We start from the raw sequence: 26,367 nt of genomic DNA, 5'->3' as shown, positions 1-26,367 counted from the left end.
CCATTGACAAACTCTAGATTATGGGGAGGCTGCAGTGCCCACCTGCATGAAATTCTCCCCAGTGACGAGACCCTCTGAGCGAAGGGTGTTGATGAGGGCGCTGGCCTGCTCCTTGTCGTCGTCTGAGCGCTCCAGGGAGCACATGATGATCTTGCTCAGCATCTCTGGCAGGAAGTGCTTGGGGGCCTTCATCTCCCGGACGCCGCTTACTGCCTCCTCCATGCCCTTCTTGTTCAGGTACTCCGTCACTATGGTCTCCTGCGCACATTTAGTCAGATGGTCAGATTGTTTCATATCTCCCCAACTCAGCTGCCAGGGTCCCAACACACCAAAAGCAGCGGCAGTATATTATCCCCGCCACACTTAAGTAGTTTCACTGGCTGATATTCATCTTCAGGGAAATTAAAATATTGGTCTCCCTTTTCATTTCAGTGCATTATGTGACCTTGGATACACGGATAATATTGTAAAATGTCCACGTACCAGGTCGTTATTTTTTATCAAATACAAGGTGTGTTAAGTGTGTGACAATCATACATAAAAAAACCTCACACATAAAACAGGGTTCTCGAATAAAAGCATGCGTGCAAACATATGCTACCTTCCCCCTTACAGAAAATGATACTGCCATGTGTTATCTAATGAAGGATCTGCTTACTGTCATTTTAAGAAGTTCCTCCTTTGCAGGAGCAGGTTTCTTGTTGGTCTTCTGAGGTTTCTCTTGGATGACAGGGGGGTTGGTTTTCAGACCAAGCTGAGGCTGTCAACAACAACAAAAGAATCCACATCAACACACAGATTGATATCTTGTTCCGTCTCTCAACAAACATGGGGCCGTAATTGACCAGACTAACCATTTCCATTACAGCTATTTCAGGCCGGGTAATGAAGATTTGCTGGGGAGTATCCGTTTGACTAGGTCACAGTAATCTAATCAAAGCCCCAAGCTGTTTTTTTTGTTAATGGGCGAGCAAACAGTAATGGAGATGCATGCGTTTCAGACCAACACCTCCAAAACTCTGCCCTCCCCTGAACAAAAAAACCCACTAAAAGCCAGTGACATGCACTGGTACACATCCATGTTTATTTATTATTATTTATTGCATTTTCTCCTCATAGTTTGTTCATTAAATTTTAAAATCAAATATTTGTTTGTTTATAATGTAGTGTGTTGAGAAGAGAAACACAAGCTGAAATGGAGTAGAGAAAGAGCGAGAGAGACAGAGACAGAGATACTTTATCCTGAGAAATCCTGAGTGAAATTAAAGGGGGCAGTGGGCAAATTTAGCCAGAGAAGGTGCATGAGAAGATGGCTCCTATTGTACCATCAAAAGCGTGCAGTTCCACCAGAGACAATGGATATGGTAGAGGCGATTCAAGCCTGCATTTTTCGTGGATCCAGGTGACATCAGGTGAACGTCCCTTTAGGAGACCAGCGGAGGTTGAGAATGAATGGAGTTCTTTTAGCCCTGTAGATGGCAGTGGTACACATCTTGTGCTAACAGTCACCAAACAGAGAAAAAAACGACGCCCTCCTTAGGAGACTGGACTTGAGCACACTCCTACACCCTGTAAGTACACCATTATTTTGCTGCACTATCCTATCTGCACATGCGCACCACCCAAGGCTGCACGATCCGGATTCGTGGAGCAATGTCGCCCTTCGTTTCGCTAAAAGCTGTTAGGGTTGTTTCGCTAAAAAACAGTCTGTAAGATTTGTTTTATTCAGGTAGCCGAGGCTACATGGCATTTTTTGTGGTTTTATACACCACATAATGTTATAAATGTGGGAAATACTCGTGATATGATATAATGGTGCCGGTGGTAGGCATAAGGAAAATTGTCATTTTGTAAGTTAGCCTAAAGATTAACGAGACACTGACGTGGCCATCTGTCAAAGATAGCAGAGGCCTATTGATCAGACATGAAGTGCGTTTTGTCAGCGTCTTGACAAATAGTCTACAATTCACAATAAAGATGGAATTAATCATAGATAGTCTTTCAGGGTCCTTACAGGTAGCGAAACGAAGGACGACAATGCTCCACGTCCGGATCGTGCAGCCTTGGGTGGTGCGCAAAATAATGGTGTACTTACACACCCCATTGCATTGGTGTGGTTTCATTTATCTTGGCATACCATATTTACTATCTTTGGTTCCACCTAGATGGCAATTGCGACTAAGTGATGACTGGGAAACCTGAATGGGAGTTAATGGGGCTAAATGCTGAAATGTATTTTACTCCAATTTCCAGTCATCAACCTCAAATACCACTTTCCTGTAAAGAAATATGGTTGGTATTATAAGAGGAGGTATTCAAGTTCAAGTCAAGCTCTTTGGGCGTTTAGTTTTTCCACAAAGGCAGAAGATTTCGACCTGTACTGCATAGCCTTCTGCTAATGACAACAAGGGAAAAAAGAACAAAAAATTGGCCAAGTTATTTTAGGCAGCTGCATTGAAACCCATTCATTTCTTCACTTGCCTGTGATCAGCAAGTAGCTGCAGTACCAACAAGGACAACTTCTGTCACTGACCCTTGTCATTAATCAAAGACTCTCCATTTTGGTGAAATTAAGATCCAGGCCATTGGTGGTACACACCTGTCCGAGAGGAGGTGTCTGGATGCGGGGCGGCTGTGCGCTTGGAGGAATCATGGTGGGAATCTGCGGCTGCAGCTTTGGCACTTGGTTTTTGTTGACAGGGAATGAGTGTGCAGGTCTCAGGCTGATCTGCAGGGGGTGGGGTTGACCGGGGCAAAGGGAAGGGAGGAGAAGCACGTGTCAGTCCCAACACAACAACAGACACACACACACACACACACACAACATGGGACAAGTTGATGGCCTGGTTTGAAATCATCCATCTGGCATCAAAAGCAATGAAAACTGGACTTGATGACATGAATGAAAAGGTTAATCATTCGGAACACCTCATCAGTGTTTGTATATATGGATGGCTGAATGAGGTGTCATTTCAGTTCAAGAAAGAATGATGTAACATTCGCCTGCCCGATGATTGTTGTAACAAGCTTGTTACCCCTTCACATCACAGCCGTGCCCTCATATCTCATAATCGCAATCAGTGGACCTGCTGCCTGCCATAGACAGAGACAGACAAGAGAGGGACAGACCAAACAGATGGAGGCAAAGTGGGGGAGCAGTGCAAGGAAGAGAAACAGCCAGAGAACAGACAGCAGGGGGCTCCCTCAGAATAACGCGTCTTTTTATAATCATTGGGCACACTTGCTGAGAAGAAAAGGCAGTAGTAATGTAGGCTAAGGATTTGTGATTGGGACTGAGACGTTTGCTGTACCTCGTCTGCGTTGAGCTGTCCTTTCTTGCTGAACCTGGGAGGCATGTCCTTGGACTGGGCCTGCTGCTGTTGCGATGGGTGGCTCTGGGTCTGGAAATGTTGATTCTGTCCCTATAAAAGTCATGTCAGAGGGGGAAAAATGTTAAGGAGGGCTATGGTCATTTTACACCTTTTCCTCAGTTGTAGCAAACGCACAAATGCCAACACCTTCACTTCTCAAATCATTGTCATTGCTCAACTTCATACACCATTTTATTTTTGTCGAATAAAATATTGCCTGAAGTTCGGAGTGTGCCATGACATCTGCTTTCACTTGACACCTTTTCGAAAGTAAATGTATGCACGTCCACCTCACTGAGGCCAGGTGTAGGAAAAGAACGTAGTCCATCAATGGCAAACTGACTCAAAGTAACTTTTGGTCAGAGTTGCAGAGTGCATTCATACGTAGTTTGTCATATTTGTGTTCAGCATTACCTGGTTGGATTTCATGAAGGGTTTGACGCCCAAGTCAAACTGAGACTGGGGGGGAGGAGTCATGTGTCCGCCGCTGTGTCCGTTGAAGAGCGGGTTGGAGCGATGGCGGCCCAGGGTGGGCGAGAAGCGGTCCTGAATGACTCCCGGACCAGTGCCTATGCCACTGCCTACACACACACACACACACACACACACACACACACACACACACACACACACACACACAAAGTGGGCGAGAAGCGGTTCTGAATGACTCCAGGAACAGTGCCAATGCCTGAACATGCCAGAGGAAGGACATTAACTTCAATAAATTAACTAATCAATCCCTATGCCACAGCCTTAAAACATAACTAGGAAGAGGGGAAATTTAAGTGATACCGTCTCATTTTTTGAAATAAGCTTATTTTACACCTCCCCTTGAGTTAAATAAAACGGTTTTACCGTTCTTCTGTATTTTCCACCGTTCTATGGGTATGGCAATGCAAATTTTACCTCCAATCTAGCATTTAACATTGAGTCATATGAGACCAGCTGGCGGCTAACTGGTCTCATAGAATGCACTGCCATACCCAGAGAACGGTTGAAAGTATAGGAGAACGGTAAAACCCTATTATTTAACTCCAAGAGAGGTGTAAAATAAGCTTATTTCCAAAAATGGGACAGTATCACTTTAATATAAAAAAAGACTATCCAATATAGAGAATGAATTGGTGCTACATACACCAACATTTTTCTAAAAATACTAATGCGTCTTGACCCAGTCATGCAGAGCCTCCAAGTTTAAGGTCCAAGCCTGAAGTTGTTACTTTTGATTTTATGATGGATATCAGTTTTCTTCAGCAGAGCAAACAATGAGTCGAATGGACGGCGATCACATCTGTACAGCTGTGATATTGTGCTATATAAACACATGTTTACGGGACAAATTGAACGTTCTTCATCAGATAAACCAACAATACCCACCTGGCATTTGTCCAAACATGTCAGCCAATCCCCCAAGAGTTTCTCTGTCCAGTTTCATCCTGGGTGGCATGAAGGGGCCATCCAGAAAGAAGTCCATTCGCATTCCCTGGGTCATGGGCGGAATGAATACACCCAAATCCTAAAACAGAGAAGGGAGACAGACAGTCTCAGCCACCAGCTTATTTTGTAACACTTCAAGGTCTAGTTTAACTTGCGCTGTACTTGTGTTATATTTAAATGGGTGGGGAAAGGACTTGACAGTCCCACCAGGAAATCGCGGGCATTTTCTCAAAAATTCGCGATCTGAATTGCCAGATGGTGCACGAGGATTTCCAGAAAATCGCGCTAAAAGTTGCGGAGCTTCTTACTGTGTTGTTGCGATTTTGTTGCGGCATGAAGTGAAAGGTGTTTTTGTTGCGATTTTTAATAGCCTATGTTTCCCCACGCTTGAAAGTAAAGGACACTGCCACATTCCAGTCCTCTGGTGTTTTAATATTATTTTCAGTGGCCATTTTGGTATTTTTGAGGTAGGCTTGGTAGCCTAGGTAGTAACCTCATAAGAAATTCGATGGCCACTATTAGAATATTCGAAAATCGGGAAAAAAAAAAGATGTGCGTTTGCTGACTTAAAGGGGTATGGCACTATTTTGGGGCTTAATACAGTTAAAATGGTTGGCCAGGGTTTATAAAGGTGGTAAAGTGTCTTATTTTTCATGTAAACTGTTGTCTTGCTTTAAGACAAGTTAAAAGAGGGAATATGTTGCTAAGCTAGTGAAAGTCAATGGATCCGTGTAGAATGCTCATTCTTTGAAAACATCTAGGCCTACAGTACGAGGTGGGAGCGTAGGCCTGGCTACACCTCTGAACGTCCAGCAGCATGTTCACTGGAGGAGGGAGTCTGTGTGATGGAGGTGGCGACCACGCACGTGCCGTGAAATACTTCTCATTCACTTCCCATCCTTCCATTCTCGTCACAGCAAGGGGAATAATGATAAACTCCACACGACCAACATTGTGTTGCTCGCTAGTTGGGCTGCATTAGTTAGCAATTGACATTGTTGACATTATCCCGATTCGCACGGCTACAGGGGTGGCTTTTACTTTGGAAAAGTTTGTTATCCAAATCCGAAGCAACTTCATACAGGGTTCCCACTCTAATTCAGATACAAAATTCCATGATTTTCCATGCAGGGATTAAAGCAAAAAAAAGTAATCTGACTGAACTTTTTTACCGGTTAGGCACCCGATCGAGTATCACTCCGTAACCCTACGAAAACCAATGTAGCCAGGCTCTGCCCTCATGACGAAACATACATGCAAGGAATGGTGCCAGAGCCAGCGGCATAGGCAGACGGGGCAGTCGCCTAGAGCAGAATAGGCCTATGTCTTGAGGGCGCCAGTAATACCAAAAAGTGCCACAAAATCAGAACTTCAACCAACATAAATCTTTACACTTCACATGAACAATGAATATTCATTATACACTCAGTAGACCTATATAGACTCAGTATGAGTGTACCTGTAGGTACTTGATCAGATGTGCTCAATCAGATGTAGGCCTACAATGCTATGTTTACAGATGCCAATTTCTAAATACAAAAAAAAGGAAAGAGGGCGGGCAGGCCTAGGCCGCTCACCAGATTGACTAGAACTGGCCGAGAATGGAGGGATAATGGATACTATATCAGACTGCAAAGATTGAACTGAAATTTGGGGCATGTTTTGGTTATTTCCTCTTATTTCTACCCATTGTTTATGAATTGTTCACAACATCATGCAGAATGGATTCACAATGAATGCTGCTTCAAAATGGTAGCTGATCTCACAGAATTATTGACTTGGAATTGTGATCCCATTATGGGTTTTTTTTGTTGTAGTAGTAGGCTATATTTTGTCTTTCACATTAGAATGGGCAAACACTGTTCTGGTGAAAGCACTGGTGCGCATTGCTTGCAGTTGTATTTCTGACATTTAAAAAGCCCTGATCATAGCAATCAGAGGGAGAAAACTAGCTTTAATTATTTGTATGTTTTTCACCCTTCGGCCTTTTTCAGTATTCATCCTGTTACAAATAACTTGTTGACGTTTACAAACAGGGTGCGGTATGTCTACCTCTGTGTTCTACCGTTTTGAAAACTACTGGCTACTTTTTTGCTTCTCGATGTGCGGTGCCAAGCACACGCTTACCATTGATTTAAAAAACGTCCCCGATTCTTCCTATGCGCACGTGTTCTACAAGCTGACAGGACGCAGCAGACACGACAGTCACAGACATACGTCTATCGTTTACAAAAGTAACACACTTTCCCAAGCTTGTCGCACAGCTTTCCACTCGAATCAAGGCAAATCACCCACCCATCAGTCCTGAGTGCGCAGTGCGCAAATAGGCTAACTGAACTCACGAAACGCATAGTACGAGAAGATGGGCACAGACGTTGAGCCACTCAAAAACAAGCGCACACACAACTGTTGCTGCTGCACACTATTCCAGTTAGCAGAAATGGCGTCACACAGTAACCAGCCTTGAAAGTGAAACAAACGTCGAAACGGCATTTATCGACCATGAGTCCACCCATCAGAACACTGCTTCCCAGAACAAGACGTGGCATAAAATATTGGCTCTGCCAGGGATAGCCTATCCTTGACCCAAATGCAACCCATTTTAACTTATTTCTTGAATATACATATCGGCAACAACAAAGTTAATCTGCTATGAGTACAGATGAGACTGTGAATTATCCGTTGTCAAAAAGACAACTAGCTCTACACGCAGCCAGTCAAACGCGCTAAACTTTGAGGATGAAACGCATGGTAGGCTATCCTAGTTAGCTGCCATAGTCGTCCCATTGGGGCTATGAATAATGCTAGTAAGAGTCACAATGCTTAAAAGGCAAACCCTTCATGAAAAGGACATCATACGCAGTCGAAGTAAACTATTCATTTTTTTTCTAAATATCTGCCACGGCAGGTGCAATGATATGGAAACGTCACTGCACTTTATACATCGTATTACAATTATTTTCTTTTCTGCCATCAGCAACAATTTTGGCTATTTCTTTTTTTTAATCTCTCGCGTTGCGCTGCCACAGAATTGTTGACCTCTCGTGTACTTTTTTTGGAACACGGAAGAACAGGGGATGACCAAAAACTAGGCTACTGATGAGTGAATGTTGTATCACATACATCCGTAGGCCTACACCAAACACACCTCTCGTCCCCTTCTCATGACCAGGAGTGCTCTCGATTTGAGTTCAGTTGGAAAGTAAAAATTGTAAATTAATTGACATAAATTATACGGACGGAAATCCGTCCAAACGAAAATCTAGTTGACGGAATTCCGTCGTAGCGACGGAAAACTTTAATCCCTGTCCATGACTTTCCAGACCCAAAAAACTGAATTTTCATGACGTTAAAAGTCAAATCCGTAAAAAGGAATGACGTCAGTTTTAAAAGTGTGAAAACTGAAGATTATCTTCACCCCTAGAGCCGATGAAGAGCCACCGCCAGACTCAGGTGGGCTCATTGCATTCTAGAATGTTGCACGTTACAGCTGAAATCAAACCGTCTTTGGCAAAGCGTTCTAGTATAACCAGTAAGAAACAATGTTATAGGTACACCAAACGAAAATGTTTTTGCTTCTACATAACTGTTAAAAAAAATTCCATGATATTCCATGACTGTGCATGCAAAATGGTAAAATTCCATGACTTTCCATGACTGGAAAAACTCTTATGAAATTCCATGATATTCCAGAAATTCCATGACCCGTAGGAACCTTGTTCATATGAAATGACCCCCGAATAGTTGCGGATTATAGTTCATGTAGGTTAGTGAGCCAGATAAAATCGCCTCAGCTGAGAGTATCATGTTTACCTCGCTTGTTAGCTCATTATTATTAGCGTGAGACATATTGAAATAACCTGCCATTGTTGACACTGACATTGGCAGGGGTGATAGTGAAAAAAAATCCTGAGCCTGAACTTTTCCCCCTGCTCTAACGACGACGACAAGATACTGCAGAGTGACGTAACGTAGGCCTATTTTGACACATTATTAAAACATTTAATAGCCTGTGTATGACTATTATTCAAACCTGATAGTAGAAGAAAACCCTGAACCTGTAACACTTTCTGAAATAAGAATAACCTAATGGCTTATCATTAGCGATGTTTTTGTTTTTGCAAACTCTGTCAAGCCTGAAATCAGGCATGGAGCCTGAATACTATCAGCCCTGCATTGGCAAACGTAGATTACCTTGCAAAAGCTGGCCAAATCAGATGCAAATTGTTCCCGAATAGTTTCAGATGACGTTCCATGTTTACAAAACCATCACCAATTGCAGATTTAGTGTCAACAATTTATTGATAAATGCCCAATGCGAGATGAGAGATGCGTGGCATCAATTTAATGAAACCCTGCAGAAGTTTTCATTCGTCACTTAACACAGCAAGGGAGGCCAACACAGATTTGTTTTTATGTGGAGTCTGCATTTTATGAATGTCAATGTGGATTTTGAGACTGGCTCGATTTTTTTTTAGATTACAGCAATAGATAATAGATTACAGTTTTTGAAAGGAAGTTTGTCGACGTCAGTGAAGTCAGCGCAACGGACATGGATTGGTTCAAAGTTGCGGGAAATCGCGGTGATTGGTGAAAGTTGCGCTGTCGCACAGAATTTGCGGGAATTCATTGGAGTTGCGAAAAAGTTGCAAATCGCAAATTCCTGGAGGGACTGACTTGAGGAGTAGGCCTAGTCATCTACTTTTTTTTAAACTTCTCTTGAGTCGGACTACACAACCATCGGGATTTAGTGAATGGATACTAGGAGATACTACGAGAACAGTAATTCAGGACAGCTTGACCTGGTTTTATCTGCACTTTGAAATTACTTTAAAAGGGTCAACTTGCCTTTTCTCACAATAATAACTGATTAAGACATACAGCCTTTGCAGCAGTGTAAACAATAAATAAGCAAGCGACAATTCACCTTCACTGCTTCTTGACGAATCTGGTTAATCGTCTTTGGTCCGTTGTCAATAAAAGCTTTGCGAGGAACCCAGTTGTTTTCTCGCAGCTCCACTGTATCTTGCAGCAGAAAACGAATCCTTGCTGGCAAGTCCTTGTTGTTCATTAAGGATTGCATACGGCCAAAGTACTGATCCATTAAAGACTGCCAGGTAAAAGGGAGAGAAGCGAGACAGGCATAAGTCATAGTGGCATTTCTTTTAGTTAGTGACGTTGCGGGTGACTCAGAGTGACAGGCAGTGATGAAGTTGGCAGAGGAAAATAAACACAGAAATACAAGGAGGTTTATCACATGCATGGAAATACTGTGAAAGTATGGGAACGTTCTTGACCGAAATGTTACACAATTCATAAGCGCAATCTTAACCGTGCTGCGCACAACACGCTATGTGACATCTATGGATATTTTCTTTACTGCTGATTTATTTAATGTGTGTATTCATGTTAACATTTTTAGTCTAAGGATTTCTGCACGTTGTGGAGTTTTACCAGAACCTTAATTTCACTACAATCTGTAACCTTGGTTATGGCTTTGCATCTACTCAAACTCAAACATACATGTGTGCTGAGCAGACTTGCAGAGCATGCGGCATCATGAATGGGGCTTAAACCAATGCTGTGAAATTGGGCTTTCCCTTGCAGATACGCACCCTTGCTTTCTCATGATCGAGTCTCGGCCCCACCGTTCTCATTATCTGACAGAGGCACTCCAGATCCTCCCCCATATCCTTGAGCTGGACCCTCTTCTTCTTTTCCAGAAGCTGGGGACAGCACAACAATCACAACATATGCAACGGCATGAGATGCAGCAACATTTATATGCATTACTAGTTAAAATAGCAGCTCTACAGGCACAGAAGTGGAACTAACAGACACTGTAGCAAGTTTGGTGAGCAATAATGAAAATACATTAAAAACTACACATATACTCTTAACATGTACACAAGTCTTGCATCAAACACCACAAAAATGCCAAATCCATTCAAGCAGCCATAGATATTATTTCTAGTTAGGTGTGGGGTGTACGTACTGTTTTGATGCACTTATGAAGGATAGATTCATGGATGAGGTCAAGTTTGCCAAGTTCTCCGATGAATTTAATGTTGCCGAGCATCTTGATCTTGGCAATGTTTCTCTGCTCCTCCTCTTCAGAGGTGAGAGGGTTGTCCTGTTTGTCGTAGACTAACGAGAAATTAAACAACCAAAGTCAGTAAAACAAAGAAGTACACAAAGAAATAGAAACTAAAGTATTCCAACTGATATCATTATAGCTCACTACTCACTTTCAACATTTTTGGTGCGGTTTTCAAATTCATCTTGAAGCTTGGATATCAGAAGTCTTCTGAAGGTCTGCAATAAAAATAATCAAATATTCAAAATCATGTAAACTAGACATTTAAGACAATAAGATAGTTATTTTCAACTGAATATACCGTACATGTACTGTATTACTCCAATACAAGGGGCAGTAGTTTAAGGAACACTGTCCATTTGAGAAAATAGTGATTTTCAGTGCTCCTTTTAGTCCATGAAAATACGGTACTGTTCAGAAACTCAGGACGTTACTTACTGTGCTCTGCTTTTGGGAGGGTTGGATCTCTGGTGCTGGGCCATCAAAGTTTGGTGCATCCTCTGCCAAGCGCAGACATAGCTGAGCATAGAGCGAGCTGTACTTGGGCTCTTCTAGGGCTTTGTCTACAATCTGTTTGGATTCCATTGTGAACAACATTTACTTTGGGATTCACGTCTGCTAACTAACAGCACTAGCATTAGAATTACTGTATTTTTCTATACAAAGACTGTTATTCGCACACCAGGCAAATAACATGAATAAATTGATGGAAGCATTTAACATTTTAGGTTACAACCAAAGTTAAAACAAAACACACACAACTATAATTGCAACCTGAGTGACAAGCCCCCTTTCTCCAGTCTCCACCCTCAACTGAAGCAGACTAGGTGCAATTATCACAATTTCCACCACGACACAAGAAAAACTCACCAGCAAGATGATTCCTTTGAGGACGAGTTTAGAATCTACGCCCACATTAAGGAGCTCAAGGCATAGCTTGTCAAACTTCTCAGGGGTCAGCTTATTAAGTATGCTGCAAGAGAAAAGAACAGGGTCATGTCAGGAACAGAACCCAGCGCTCACTTGCTCAGTGGGGAGAACAAAAGGCAACTGTTTATTGGCACAGCCTTGGCATTTGGAGGAGCTGGAAAACATCAGCTGACTGCCCAACCAGGGAGCACAGGCAACGGGCGCCATGATACAGAAACTCCAAGTGGCAGAGGAAGAGGAGCAGAAGTGGAGGAAAAACATCACACGCAGACACCAGGCTTGGGAAATACTGTTTCGAGGAGGGTCCTTTTATGGATTTTGGTAAAAACAAACAAACAGAAATGCACTCAGAGAGTGCAGACCTCTGCCTAGGAAGCTGTTAGATAGAACATTTGAGTATTACACCTCATTTTAATTTTGAGTCTTTCTGCCTTCTTTTTGTGGAGTTAGCAACAGGAATGTCAAAACTCGTCCCATCCCGCAATTTAATTTGCGGTCACTAGATGTGTCTAGATTTTATAGGTTAGCAATGGTGAATAATAATAATTTAAAAAATCCTGGTTCCCGTTCGTGATCCGTATCACCACCAAAGATATATCATTTGTTCCTTTATGTTCCTTAATCATTTGATCTTTTCCAACAACTGCACAAAACAGACAAACAAACAGACAGAAAGACAAACCAACGAGACCAAAAACATAACCTCCTTGGCAGAGGCAATAACGTGACCGAAAACATAACCTCCTTGGTGGAGGTTTAAAAAAAAAAATACTAAAACAAAAAGGACACTTACCCTCTTACTTTCCTGAATATAGCATCATGTCTTTCTTTTTCGCCGGAGGTGTTGGCATCTCGTCTAGTGCTTCTTGAAGGAACCCATCTCTGAACGCTAGGCCCTGGGGATTTCCCCAGGTACTCGCTAGGATGAATACAACAAACGCAGGAAATGAACATCTGGGTAAAACATGCACAGCTGAGCGTGAACAGGAACCACTCCAACTCATGAGGGAGGCAAGACAATAAGCTTTCATTAAAAGACAAGAAGGTGGCATGCATTACAAATCGGGACATAGTTTAAGGAGATCAGTGTGTGTGTGTGCGTGTGTGTGCACACAACACCTTCCTGCTTTTTAAATGAAAACTCTTGGGTTGGCAGCACATTTTCTTTTGTTGTGCAGTATGTGTGTGTGTGTGTGTGCAGTATTTCGTGATCATTTGGACAATGTACTGTACCTGTTGCCGACAGTCTTGGGATAGTGCTGAGGTGCACCCCTACCTCCTCCTCCACCCGAAGAAGCACTGCCAAGAACACCACAAGATAATCAACATGACAAACTGTTCACGTCACTGAAGAACAACATCCGATACAAACACACTATACACAGATAATAACAGAGAATGTCATGGTCAGACAGACCACCATCCGATCCCTTGAGGCACCCATCCTCTATTTTACAAAAAAACATCGTGCAAGTCATGTCTCGGAAAATTAACCTGATTTAAGTTTTACCCTGTTTGCATGAATTAGGATTCAACAAGTTTGTCCACTTGCTCACGACGATCGACACTTGGCAACACCGATGCACATTGGTTCCTCTTTATGGCAGCTAAATAGATGGACGCATAATAGGGAGATGCCACATTTAAGAGGATACAGAGGAAACGAGGCCTGCACAGGCGCCGGCCTTCATGAGCAAACAGCATAGAGCAGCCTGTGGACATTCATTGCTGCTACTGAACCAAGAGACATGACCTGCACTTGAGGATGATGCTCTCAAAAGTCACATTACAAGCAACACTTTCCACTTTTCTATTATTCATCACATATGAAAAACACATTCTCTTTTTCATACATCCACACACAGGAGAACGTGACAATCATCTTTGCTGAGACTGTACATACAATGATTCAAAAAAATGGGTAGGCAAAGTGAAAATATAAGTAGGACTGTACAAAAGGAATGCATACCTGAAACGAGAAGCACCCCCTTCTGCAATCACACTCTCCACTTTGGCGGCTTGACAACGAAGAATCTTCAAAAGAATAATTTTCAAAGGGTGGGGTGGGGAAAACCGGTCTAGGAGAAAAGCAATAACGCAAGTTAACACTACACTGTCAAACATAACGCCCAGCTGATGAACAAAATAATCAATGACATGTTCAATATGAGATCACCATTGCAAAGTTAGATAAAAAAAGAAATCTATAATCTTTGCTGGTACATAAAAGTTGATCTGGGTAGCATGTCTAGCTAGCACGATTAGCCAAGCCCAGATGACAACAAAGACTTGAGTTGAAGGCTGCTTGCTCTGTAAAGTATTCCTTCCCATCAACTTATAACGGTCATAAAATACACATTTTAAATGCATCGACTAAAGCAACATGAAATGAAACTGCATTCGACGATGAATTAACTATTGAGTCAGGTCTACGAGGAAAACCATTTGCCCTGTAAAGACATATTTAATGACGGTTTATTTATTTTTTTTTTGCACTAGAAGGCTAACGCCATGTTAGTTATTCGACGACAGTCCATCATCCCTTCTTTGTCAGAACACACTTTCGATTTATATTCACGCATCAATGCAGTTTTTTTTAACATCAGGGATGTCTGTCGGAGACAATAAATCCTTTTAGATGCAAAAAGTCATTTGGGTGATAAATGTCGCTGGGACAGGGAGGCTAATGAATTTCCTCGGCTATTCAACAAAGGTTTTGTTAGGTGCTTTTTCTTTAACACTGCAAACTAACGCAAAAGAAGCAAACTGCTAAACTTAAGGCAATATAAATATCAGAGAGGGGTCTTCTTTGTCGGGCCGAGAAAACTACGCAAACATGCACTCATTGTTGACTGTTATTGTAATTAGCCAATATCAATCATCTAACCCAGTGGCAATGGGTTGTTTCCCAAGTAAGGACAGCATTTTGAGGTTATACACATAACCTACATGACAAAAGAATTGTCAGGTTCGTGAGATAGACCAGCAGAACACCAGTTATTTGCGTTTCTGTCGATGCTGTGTGCAACTGATGCGCGCAAACACCAGCTGCTTGATTTAGCCGAAAGGAAGTTAGCAAGGTAGCCACATTTAGCCAGCCAACATTTCATGTTTGCACCAGATACCGACAGTATATTTTAAAATCTCAACTTTCGTTAGTTGAATATTTTGCAGTATTCCGCGTGGGTAAATAATGGGCGATACAGTAACTTCAGGTATTTACTGTGACATGAAATGCCGGTATGGGGAAGAAATGCTCATGGTCTGCATACACGACGCCATTTTAGGCAGCAGCTACCTTGCTAACAAGCTAAACCTGCGCTAATACAAAACCAATTGCCTCGGCTAATGTTAGCATCTTAGCACGATAGCCATCAGAAAAATACCACGGTCAGCAGCCATTTTGGAGAGCCTTGATTAAAAACTGTTAGCTGGAACACATCTTACCTTTACCGAAACAACTTCAGTTTTGAGGTTTTTGTGGTGACAAAAGAAGAACAAAATGAGAAAAATATATAAATGCAAGCGGGTTTGTGTAATATTTTCACAAGAACCTTGCAAGGAGGCTGAAACGCGCAATACAAGCCACACTGCCCTGGAAGAATGTTCCAAGCCTTATGACTGGAGGTGACGTCACTGTCGAACTCGATGCGTATTTGCTACACAAGTGGTAATTTTCCGTTGTGTACGTCTGTCGTTGCTAGGCCTCTGCATCTGAATTAGCTTTTAACTATTGTGTTACAACAGAAAAGTGGGGTCAAGTAAAGGTCTTGCTTCCCAACTTCATGTCCTGCGAATGGACTTTGAGAAGTTCCAAGGCCACCTTTGAAGATGCAACACAATTCCAGCTGTTTATCAACTACACTTCTAGTGGGGTCGTAGGCATGTGCAATTTTTCTCAGTCATTTCAAATTGGTGTTAAAGTTTGGTTTTCACTTCCAAGTTCAAGTTTATAGTCCAGGACCAGCCCTGTAGACCCGTTCGCAATTTTGAGTTGAGGGCGTTTCTCACTGGATTTGAGTTAGTGGGTTCCTAGACATTAAAAATCACGGAGGTGCTCGTCCACCATAGTGCCAGATTTTTCACAATATGGCCGCCAAATATGGCCGCCATCGCCTATGACAAAAACGTGTGTTTTTTACTTTTAAACTGTTTATACACATGCCATACATCAATTCTGATCAATTTTTGAAGAGGAAATCATTTCTGACAATTGCATGAGGAGAATGTGTGATTGTGACCTTATAAGGTCGTTGCCAAGGTCAAATTTGCTATTCTGAAGAATGTCAATAGACTTTCATTGTAAAAATGAGAAACAAATTCTCAATTATGGTATGAGGAGTTATTCACTGATATCGCTATGATTATTTTGTGTCAGTGTAGTTCTTAAAAGGTCAAGGTCAATGTCAAGGTCAAGGTCATGTTCCAGGTCTTTTCCCTATTCTGAAGAACTCGGCCATGTGCTTGCCTATTAGGTCATTATTCAGAATAAGGAACAGCCGCTATAAATGTAAATCTAACATTTCCACACAGTCAGAGGACAGGACATTATATGCACTGCAACAGTCAACACAGAGAGGAGCCCCCACTAGAAGAGGAGAAGTGTGTCAGACATCACAATAGTACTTCACTGCCTCTTTCAAATGCTTGTGCATAACATTCAAAGCGGAATAAGGCGAACACCATTGCATATGATGCTTCCCACAGCAAAAGCCTTCAAATCCAGAACCTTCTCGCAACTTTTCACAGGATTGGTTCATGTTCAAGCTACCAGACAATCAAGATCTGACCAGTCTTCCTGCTAGCTATGTTGTGGAATGCTCGAAAAACCGACAGAAAACCATACCTAGCACTTTTACAAGGGAGGATTATACATTGCCAGGTATCCAACTCTGATTATGCTGACAAATCATCACTTTCTGGTACCAAGGGTTCACACTCTGCAACCTTATTACCGTTTCAAGATGCTTCGGTGAACAGACACCTTCAAGAGTCTCCAGTGTCGGGCACAGAATTAAGCCAAGCTGATGATATACTGCAGAGGAATTTACCATGCCAAGAGGTAGCCTACCTGATCATGCAAAGCCAGTGGTTCGACCTGCCCTACCACCAGACATGCTGCTACATCCTGAAAACAAGCAAGCAACATTACTGCATGTTGCAACTGCAAAAGGTTTATCAGGAAAGTGTGAATGCTTGATCAGCCTGATTCGCTCTGGTGTGTCAGGAGGAGACCTTTTGATGCAGGCTGCTGTACACACACTTGTCTCATCTGCTGTTGTGCCAATGATGCGTGCTGGCTTCCTTCCAATAATACCAAGACCCATTTCTGAGTGTGCGACTGTCAGACACTGCCTATCCAGCTTCCAGTGTTCGCAGACAGATGAACAAGGCATCAATGGCAATTTGGTGTGATGAAACCTGCACGAGACGGAGCACTTCAAGGATCTCTTCCACTGTATTGGCCCTTTCCATTGGATGCGTGTTATTCTCAGATATCAGGGAAAATTGCCTAAAGGTTCTGGCCTGGATGATGCATTGATGCATGTCTCTCCAGTGGGAGGTATTCCGGCCTCACAAGGACAAAGCAGACAATCCAGTGCTTGCACAGGTACAGGCATTGCACACTTCACTGGCTTCAGTTGCCCAGAATTTGAGTTTGAGGCCTTGATTGAGCAAGTGGAGAGCTTGAATCAAGACAAGTCAGAGCTCTGCCAATTCTTTGAAGTTTGGCTGGATTTGGTGGCCATCATTAAAAATGCTGTTATCTCTGAAAGAGAAGGAAAATAAATCAATATGTGGCTACCATAACGTCCTATGCCAAATTTTGCAGTATGTAACTGCATTAATTACCTCACTGATTCTTGAGAAAGTCGCTAAAACAGGTTGTAATGTTGACAGAAAAAAACAAAGTGAATTACAAAATTATATGGTATATCCTTGTTGACTAAGGTCTTGGCTTTTCAGAAATGCACAAGGCCAATCTCCCCATTTTGTATTTTTTTCAGAAATCAGGCTTTTCTCTGATCACACCTTGTTTTTTGTCAACACCGTCAGACACAATTAAAAGTAATTAAAATTGTATTGATTTGGTTGCTAATGTATCGGGAGTTTTTACGTGATTGTGTGTATTTTTTGGTTCACACATATGCCTTTAAATGTTGAAAATTCACTTTTGTTCTATTTTAATACTGTTTCATGTATTCTAATTTTAAAATATGTACCGTCATACGATGCTTACTTAACGCCTAAATAGAACAAACATTTTTTGTAATTTCACAAATATTCCTGTAGGCTTAAATTGGCTATTACTTTGATAATTCAACAACTCCTAAGGAAATTGTTGTAAGCACATTCATTTAAAATGTCCAAAACTCCTTCTTACGGTGGTGAGTTAAGAACTGACGGTGGTGACAGTAATCTGAGAGTGGTGAAAGTGGCCTAATTAGTACCTGCATTTAGCAAAATAAATAGCCCTCTCAAGTCAATGGCATCTTGCATAAACACTTTATTTTTGTGTGTGCACAGTATGAGCATGTGTTTTTACTTCATTAGTTAGATTATCTAGGAAGTAAGCCACTGGTTGTTGAAAATGTGGTAAAAACAGCTTTTAAGTTGTTCAAATCCAAAATATAGAGGTGTATTATCATAGATGTAGGTCTTGGCTGTGCAGTGAATGTATTGCCCAAGCTCCCCATGTTTAACATTTTTCATAAAATGGGCTCTTTCTTGTTTTGTTAACAGCGGCAGACAGAATTAGAAGTAAAAACATATGTTTACTGTATTAAAGTGAATTACTTTAACAATTCAATATAACTGTAGATACTTATTGTATGCATATTCCTAAAACATGTCAAAAACGTGTAAAACATGTGTTTTTTGGTGAACTCCATCAGATGTCACCACCGTCAGGTTTTCTGACAAAAAAAACCTCCAAATGCACCTCAGTGGTGGCTAGAGTATCATTTTGGATCACAATTATTACCAGAGGTGGAAAGAGTACAGAAAATGTGTACTCAAGTAAAAGTATCTTTACTTTGCCTAAATTCTACTCAAGTACAAGTAAAAGTACCTATCTAAAAATCTACTCAAGTAAAAGTAAAAAGTACTTCACTTAAAATGTAATTTGAGTAAAAAGTACTTAGTTACTTTTAATTAGCTTTCCTCTTGAGAATGTCATGTTTATTTTTCTTGAATATCGTCCTCCATAACCTCTATCTCTTGCTTGGCACCAGCCATCATCCAATACATTGATACAAGATAGTAAAATAGTGGAAATGCGGTGTGCCCTTCCTGCACAATCTTTAATTTCTGGCGGATTGTGGCATTATTGTGCATGGCATTTTGTCTCTCAGTCAATTTTTTTACTCAGTACTCAGGCCAGGTTCCAGTGTAATTGAGTAAAGTACTTGGGTCAAAATGTACTCAAGTACAAGTAAAAGTATTAATTTAAAAATTTACTTAAAAAGTACAAAGTATTCATAAAAGCTACTCAAGTACAATATTGAGTAAAAGTAATAAGTTACTTTTCCACCCCTGATTATTACTAACATGCCTAGTAATGATTCATTAACCAGCACAATTTAGTAAAATATGGAACAAGATGATGAGCGGAACAAAATCTGACGGTGGTGACATCTGACGGTGTGAGACAAAAAACACTCTTTTACATGTTATGCATTGTTTGTTCACATTAGCCATTTCATTTTCGCTCTGTTTCTTGGGTGCTTCATGCCTTTTCTGAGAAAGTATATGTTAATTAACATTAATGTAATATAATACTATTAAAACATCTGACGGTGTTGACAGTTTATGGTTGGGACAGTACCAGTGTCCAAACAAATTAACAAATTGAGGACAAAATAGTAAACTTACAGGAGCTTCAGTGATGGTGAAGAATGCAGTACTGCCCTTCAAAGCAAAAAGGCAGTAACTGCGCAGAGCTCAAAACTGAGTCAGTTGACTTAAACATGATACTGCAATCCAGTATAAGTGTTTTTTGGGAGATTATTGACATGTGACAGTTTTGTTACTTTATATTACCACCTTTTTTGAAGATCAATCATTATATTTAACTTTAGACTTTGATATATATGGCATTAAACTCATAGTAACTCTTTTAAACAGCAATGCAGTTACTGCCTTTTTGCTTTGTAGGGCAGAGTAGACCTAAAGGTTTGAAAAGGGGCCCTCAGTAATGAAAATGACCATGTGCATACCTGATTTTATCGTCTTTTAGAAAAAATCTGACGGTGGTGACTAATATGCTGGACACATTTTGAGCAATCAGAAAATAATAGTAAATATTGTTTTACATGCACTATGTGCACATCTGTAGAACCACTTTAATATGGTCTTCCACATCATGGTGATATTGTTCAATTCTGTTAGGTATTTTTGTATTTTAAGTCAATTGAAATGATGATACCAGTCCTTGGGACAGGCGTTTTTACAGGGTGTGGACAGGTTTATAGCCATGAAAAGTAATAAAATTACACTTGAATATTTCAAACAACTGTGTATCTGTGTAAAGGGGGATTCATACTTGTCGTGACTGGCGCTACCCTCCTTCATACTTCACTCGCGACCTCACTCGCGACCTCACTCGCGCCGTCACGTGACCCAAAATGACGTCACACGCCGTGTCGTGAGCTGCCGTGGCACGACGTCGTGCACCCCAGATATTTTGTAACTTGTCGTGCGCCACCAGCGACCATACAGGTAGGCAGACAAAGCAGGAGTTGCGAAGAGAGGCTACATCTACTGTAGGCTACTATAGAATGGATCATGCATCATTTTGAGGATAATAAAATGTCCTAGAGAGTTATTTTATCTTCTCTCTTAAATGTTGTTCAGTGAAACAATTGTTTACTTTGTTCAGAAGCACGTTGTGTTCGGCGATATATTTAAAAATTCTGCCGCCAGAACAATGCTCTCACATGGTCTTGGAATGATCTGGCAATGTAGGCTACAACAAAAAATATATGTTTCAATGTGGTAAGTCACAAGTCAGACGTTCAGTAGCCCTACAGCAGCCGTGTTTGGCTTTCTATTTTATACATCCGTAGAACTCACGCTGCGAGTTGCGAAAGATACTGCCGTTTCTCTCATGAACAGCAGAGGGCACTTCCGACAATGCGAGCGAAAGTATGAATAGTCTGTCGCAAGTGATGACGTCATTAATGGTTCTCGCGCCACACGCGACAAAATGCGCACGTGAAGTATGCAGAGCCCTTAACAGACCCCTTGGCCATTACCTGGATTCATTTTGTTCGTGAAAATTTAGTTGATTTTCAACAGAATTAGCATTTTACTGCTGGGACATGTTTTTGCCAAACTTTCAAGAATCAGTGACCTATGTTATGGATCATGGTATCTTGAATAAATCAAGGTTCTAGTGTTAACACATTCTGAGCTGTACCGTTGCTTTTCTGTATAGGTCAGTGGGTTGTGCAGGATCGCCATGGCTAGTACTGTGCTGTGGGAGGTGACATAAAGGTTGAGCAGCTTTCAGAGAGTATGCAAGGGTCATGGAGGACACTATGTAGTAGGAGCCACACGCAATGTTAATGTTGCAGCAAAGTTTGAGCTCTTTCCATCAGATTAGAATGATCACGGATGTCCTCAACTTTCTCACCAACAACACCACTTTGAAGCAGACAGAATGCCACCTCCAACATGCATTGAGCACCACTCCACGCCTTACATTCAACTGAAATGTGTGATTGTTGCTAGACTTTGTGGTGGATCCTCAGAATCCATACTCAGTGACCGTTAATGCGCCCGCTCCACTGCACAATCTGCTGAGCAACCAGGTTGTCGCACCTCGCCTGCGCAACCGTCTCCAAAGCTTGCTTGCAAACTTGTCTTCAGCTTATACAGGCAGGATAGGTTAGTTCTCACGAACATAAGATAAGTGGAACTGTTTCAAAAAGGAATCTTCTGCAGTACAAAGATCAACCATAGATGACACCAGCAATCATCGTAAAGAAGCAGAAGTTGGTCTCATCTAAAGACATAGCTGAGGCACATAGGAGAATGGACATTGCTGAGGAATGGGGCATGAGTATTCAGCAGATCTCATGATGTCCTTTCAGCATCACCCCTGTTAGATGGTGACCTTCCGTTGGTTGTTAACAAGTCAAAGCTTGTCAGTGAAATTGAGCCTCACCTTAATCTCACCCAATGAAGCTCTGAGTCTACATATTGCCCTCATGTTCGGGTAGACTTCATGTCAAAGATCCGTCAGATGCCTCTGAAAGAATTTAGGCGCTGTCATCAATGCCATCATCAACTCAGCAATAACCCTCTGCTGACATCCAGAGCTCATCCATCTTGACTCCTACATTGAGATGTCATTGAAGGAAGGTGAACACATGGGGCGTACCAACTCAACAACAGCCGTTGACATCATTGGCATGAACGGACAAACACCCATTCCTCACCAACTTGATAAGTTCTGGGCCTCTGTGGAGAACAAGTGAAATCTCCAATTGTTAGTTCCAGACATGATTTATTATCAAACCAGAGGCAATACTACTGTCATTGTCAGCCCTGTTGTTGTTGATGATGAGGTGCTACCAGCAAAGTCAGCTGATGGTGAAGAGATTCCAGAGCTCTTGAACTGCGTTGACGAGGCTTAGACCAGGTTGCTGGTGCATGTTGAGTGTGCTGTTCGTGTGAAGCAGAGCAGAAAAGTTGTTATAGACTCAAATGATACAGACACATTTGCATTGCTTCTCCACTACAGCCCATATTTCCAAGAACTTGGTATGCAGGAGATTTACCAGCAGTATGGCACTGGTTAGATGAGGAGAATGCTTCCCCTCCATCAATTAGTCTCTCATCTTGGAGCGTCACTGATGTGATCAAAGAACATATCCTGTAAGAAGATCATTGCATGAGTAGGGAGGTTGCATGAGGTTGGGACTAAACATGCAGCCATGGTTTCTGATCCAGTCTATTACTTGGTTAACTTTGGAGAGGCCAAAATATTGACCGAGCAAGATGCAACATTGGCTGAGAAGTACTTGGTGCGTGTCTCGGCTGGGGCCAGATCAACCACAACAGCTGTAATATTTCATGATCACAGAGTAGAAATGTACAGCAGTGGTGCTGGAATCAATGCTCTTCCTCCCATCAGTAGTGCTATAAGAGGGCACATTCAGAGAGGGGCATTTCTAGTTCATAGAGTCTGCAACATACTTACAAGAACCAAGGACCCCAAAATAAGGCATGAGCCTAAGCAACATGGATGGCAGGAGCACACACCTGGCATACTCCTGCCATTAAAATGCCTGAAACCATTATCACAAGATATGATGATCATAATGATAACATGATTTTTCGAGGTCAAATAACTTAATCACTAGAATGATACATTGTTCCACCTTAGTAAATTCATTGTGTTTTGGGCTTAATTTAAGCCTAGGTCTTTATCATCACATTTATTCATTAAATGTTTATGTTATGATGGTCCCTAAAGTGTTAAGAAATATTAAATGTTAGAAATGTTAGATTTACATTTATAGTGGCAGTTCCTTATTCTTAACAATGACCTAATGGGCAAGCACATGACTGAGTTCTTCAGAATAGGAAAAAGACATTGACCTTGACCTTTTAAGGACTATACTGATACAAATAATCATAGTAATATCAGCAAATAACTCCTCATGCCATAATTGATCATTTGTCTCTCATTTTTACAATGGAAGTCTATTAACGTTCTTCAGAATAGCAAATTTGACCTTGGCAATGACCTTTTAAGGTCAAAATCACACATCATCCTCATGTAATTGTCAGAATTGAATTCCTCTCCAAAAAATGGTCAGAATTGATGTATGACATGTGTATAAACAGTTTAAAAGTAAAAAAGACAGATATTTGTCATAGGCAATTGCGGCCATATTTGGCGGCCATATTTTGAAATATCTGGCACTATGGTGGACGAGCACCTCCGTGATTTTTAATGTCTAGGAACCCACTAACTCAAATCCAGTGAGAAACGCCCTCAACTCAAAATTGCGAACGGGTCTACAGGGCTGGTCCAGGACTATTAGGGTCTATAGAACAATTTGGGTTCGAGTGTCAAACACACAGATAACAAAATGGCCTGCGGGGGGCGCTCTAAAATATATAAACTGCTATAACTTTTTATTAGTTTAACCAAATTTAACATATGAGGTATGCATGGATTCAGCATGAAGAGGATGAGCTGGTGAGCTAAGTATTTGGTTACCAGATTAAAGATAGACTATGTCATAAACACACTTTTAGCCCATGGACAGCAAAATTCAGGGTTTTTTTAAGATAAAAGGTGGAAATGCCCTCCAAGTTTCAATGAAACATAATTTATTGTTGCAAGTTATTGTAAATAAAGCCTGGGATCATTCAACTTCATTTGTTCAGAATATCCCTGAAGCACAAAGATACCTAGAATACCTATACGCAAATATGGCTGCATAAAGCCTACGTGATATTTAGGACCCAACTTGCAACTTTGAATTTATGAATGTAGGATTATGAGTATCAACTTTTTCAATCAAGCCATATTCTATTCACACATAAAATCACAAAAAACGTTATATATGGAAGCAAATAAATCAATAATAATAATAATAATAATAATAATAATAATAATAATAATAAATAATAATAATAAGACTGCATTTCCGGAGAGACAATGCTATTAGTATGCTTGCGCCTTATGCACACACACACACACACACACACAGCTGCTGTATACACACACAGAAACGCGAGGGAAAGAGATAGAGGTCTGAGTGTGTGTGTGTCTGTGTGTGTTTGTGTGTGTGTGTGTTTCTCTGTCTGTGCGAGAGAGAGAGAGAGAGAGAGAGAGAGAGAGAGAGAGAGAGAGAGAGAGAGAGAGAGAGGTGTGTGTGTGTGTGTGTGTGTGTGTGTGTGTGTGTGTGTGTGTGTGTGTATGGAGATGCTTCAGGTGCCTTTCAGCAATGGGTGGGTAGGGAGAGGTAAGGGTGGGATTCGAACCTGCAACCCTCTGACAGACCAACACCCTACCCAGTAGGCCACTGCCACTTACTGTAGAGTGGCCACAGCAGCATATTAGACCACGGTTGCCCAGGTGACAGCAGAGGTCTAAAGTTCTACAAGGCTGCATGTGTGTGTGTGTATGAATGCAGATTCTAAAGGTGACAGTTTGGCAGTCAATAGCTGAGTAACAGCAGAGAGGAAAGAAGAAGAGAGCGGAAACAGCTGCCTCTATGGCGTCACCGCGCCGCCATTTTGATTTTGTTAGATATGGACGTTCCATGTAAATAACACAATGTTCAGACTCATACATGAGTGAGGAATGAAACCGTGTGTTGTTTTCTCTGTCGACCACATTTTCATCAAATTCACTTATTTCGCATTGTATTCATTTGATACGGGATTAATAGTTGATTTCTACGTTTTATTAAAAAAAAAACCCGTGATGACTGGAAACGGCAACTCTACAAAAAAGTTCCTTTTTGGGAACTTCTAGACGCAACGCTGACTCTTCCTGAAAAGGCAAGTGGCTTAATGTTTTTGTATTGCATAAATATGACAAGTAACTATCCACTTAGCAGTAAGTTCGTCATTATCTTTATATTCGTCATCAAATGGATTTAATATTATGGTTGTATTCATGGATCTTTCTGGACAGTGGGTGATGTGTGTCGGCCGTTAACGTTAGCATATCTCCATGGACAGCTAAGTGTCTATGATGTTAAATTATTAGGCCTATGTTGAGTATAACTATTTTATTCGTAAGTATAAAATGGAAGTTAACACATCTCCTCCCAGTCGTTGTTTGGAATTTTAGCCTTAGTCTCCCGGCCAGTTTCATAAATTTTCATCAGCCAGCGAACATTTTGTCCGATGGGCATGTGTAATTTCTAGAAGTGCTAGTTCTTCAGAAAAAGGATACGTGCCTAAGTACACTAAACCAACGTTAGTTCTGCTGCTGTGTTGTTCCGGTTTTTATTCCAAACTTCCATTTTCACTCCTAATGTTCACCCTGACGTGAACAGGAAATGTGCATGATATCATTTGACTGTTGTAGGCCCCTAGAGTACTTCTAGGTGTTTTCATGACCGATGTCAGTTAACTTTTTGGGAGCCAACGCATGTGAGGCGAAACGTGTTTTTTACCTGACTTGGGAGTCAAATGTTTTGAATGTCTACTATACATTGATTAAGGCATTTTCACGCACGAGCAGGAAACAATGATACATTACTAATACTTAATTCAAGTCAGTGGCAGGAAATGATAAACCATAACCAGCAACGCATTAATTACAGCAATGCATTACTTTTTCTGCAACTCAGAGAATACCTTAAGTTTGGCAGTTTTTTAGCAACTCAGTCAACATTGCATGTAAGCTTAACACAATAATGCATATTTTTTCTTTTTTGTGTCACTCCTCACCACATATGGCAGATTTAGTGTGAAGAGCCACCTGTACAAGATTCCTGGGACAGCAGAACATGCACCTCACGCACTACCCTGGCACCCTGGCTGAACAACCCG

General features: G+C 41.3%; 1 protein-coding gene and 1 non-coding gene across 2 annotated transcripts in view; both read right to left on the bottom strand.

The window, feature by feature from the left end:
- The window catches only part of eif4g2b (eukaryotic translation initiation factor 4, gamma 2b), a 48,189-nt gene that overhangs the window by 11,841 nt on the left and 9,981 nt on the right, over positions 1 to 26,367 (bottom strand). Inside the window, exons 2-16 of the mRNA XM_063196315.1 lie at positions 13,805 to 13,913; positions 13,069 to 13,134; positions 12,629 to 12,754; positions 11,776 to 11,878; positions 11,344 to 11,475; positions 11,057 to 11,123; positions 10,804 to 10,955; positions 10,424 to 10,534; positions 9,736 to 9,918; positions 4,749 to 4,887; positions 3,786 to 3,952; positions 3,312 to 3,422; positions 2,600 to 2,728; positions 659 to 760; positions 43 to 258 (exon numbers count right to left, since the gene is read on the bottom strand). Of these exons, the coding sequence (XP_063052385.1) occupies positions 43 to 258; positions 659 to 760; positions 2,600 to 2,728; positions 3,312 to 3,422; positions 3,786 to 3,952; positions 4,749 to 4,887; positions 9,736 to 9,918; positions 10,424 to 10,534; positions 10,804 to 10,955; positions 11,057 to 11,123; positions 11,344 to 11,475; positions 11,776 to 11,878; positions 12,629 to 12,754; positions 13,069 to 13,134; positions 13,805 to 13,913 (1,913 nt within the window). The remainder of the gene's footprint in view (positions 1 to 42; positions 259 to 658; positions 761 to 2,599; positions 2,729 to 3,311; positions 3,423 to 3,785; positions 3,953 to 4,748; positions 4,888 to 9,735; positions 9,919 to 10,423; positions 10,535 to 10,803; positions 10,956 to 11,056; positions 11,124 to 11,343; positions 11,476 to 11,775; positions 11,879 to 12,628; positions 12,755 to 13,068; positions 13,135 to 13,804; positions 13,914 to 26,367) is intronic.
- LOC134448175 (small nucleolar RNA SNORD97) lies at positions 3,053 to 3,239 on the bottom strand. Its single transcript, XR_010034670.1, has one exon. It is a non-coding gene; the product is annotated as a small nucleolar RNA SNORD97 (small nucleolar RNA).

Source organism: Engraulis encrasicolus, chromosome 4 (genome assembly GCF_034702125.1).
Source record: "Engraulis encrasicolus isolate BLACKSEA-1 chromosome 4, IST_EnEncr_1.0, whole genome shotgun sequence".
Classification (NCBI taxonomy): domain Eukaryota; kingdom Metazoa; phylum Chordata; class Actinopteri; order Clupeiformes; family Engraulidae; genus Engraulis; species Engraulis encrasicolus.
Note: the sequence above shows the minus strand (reverse complement) of the source record. Positions and strands in the feature narration are given on the sequence as shown.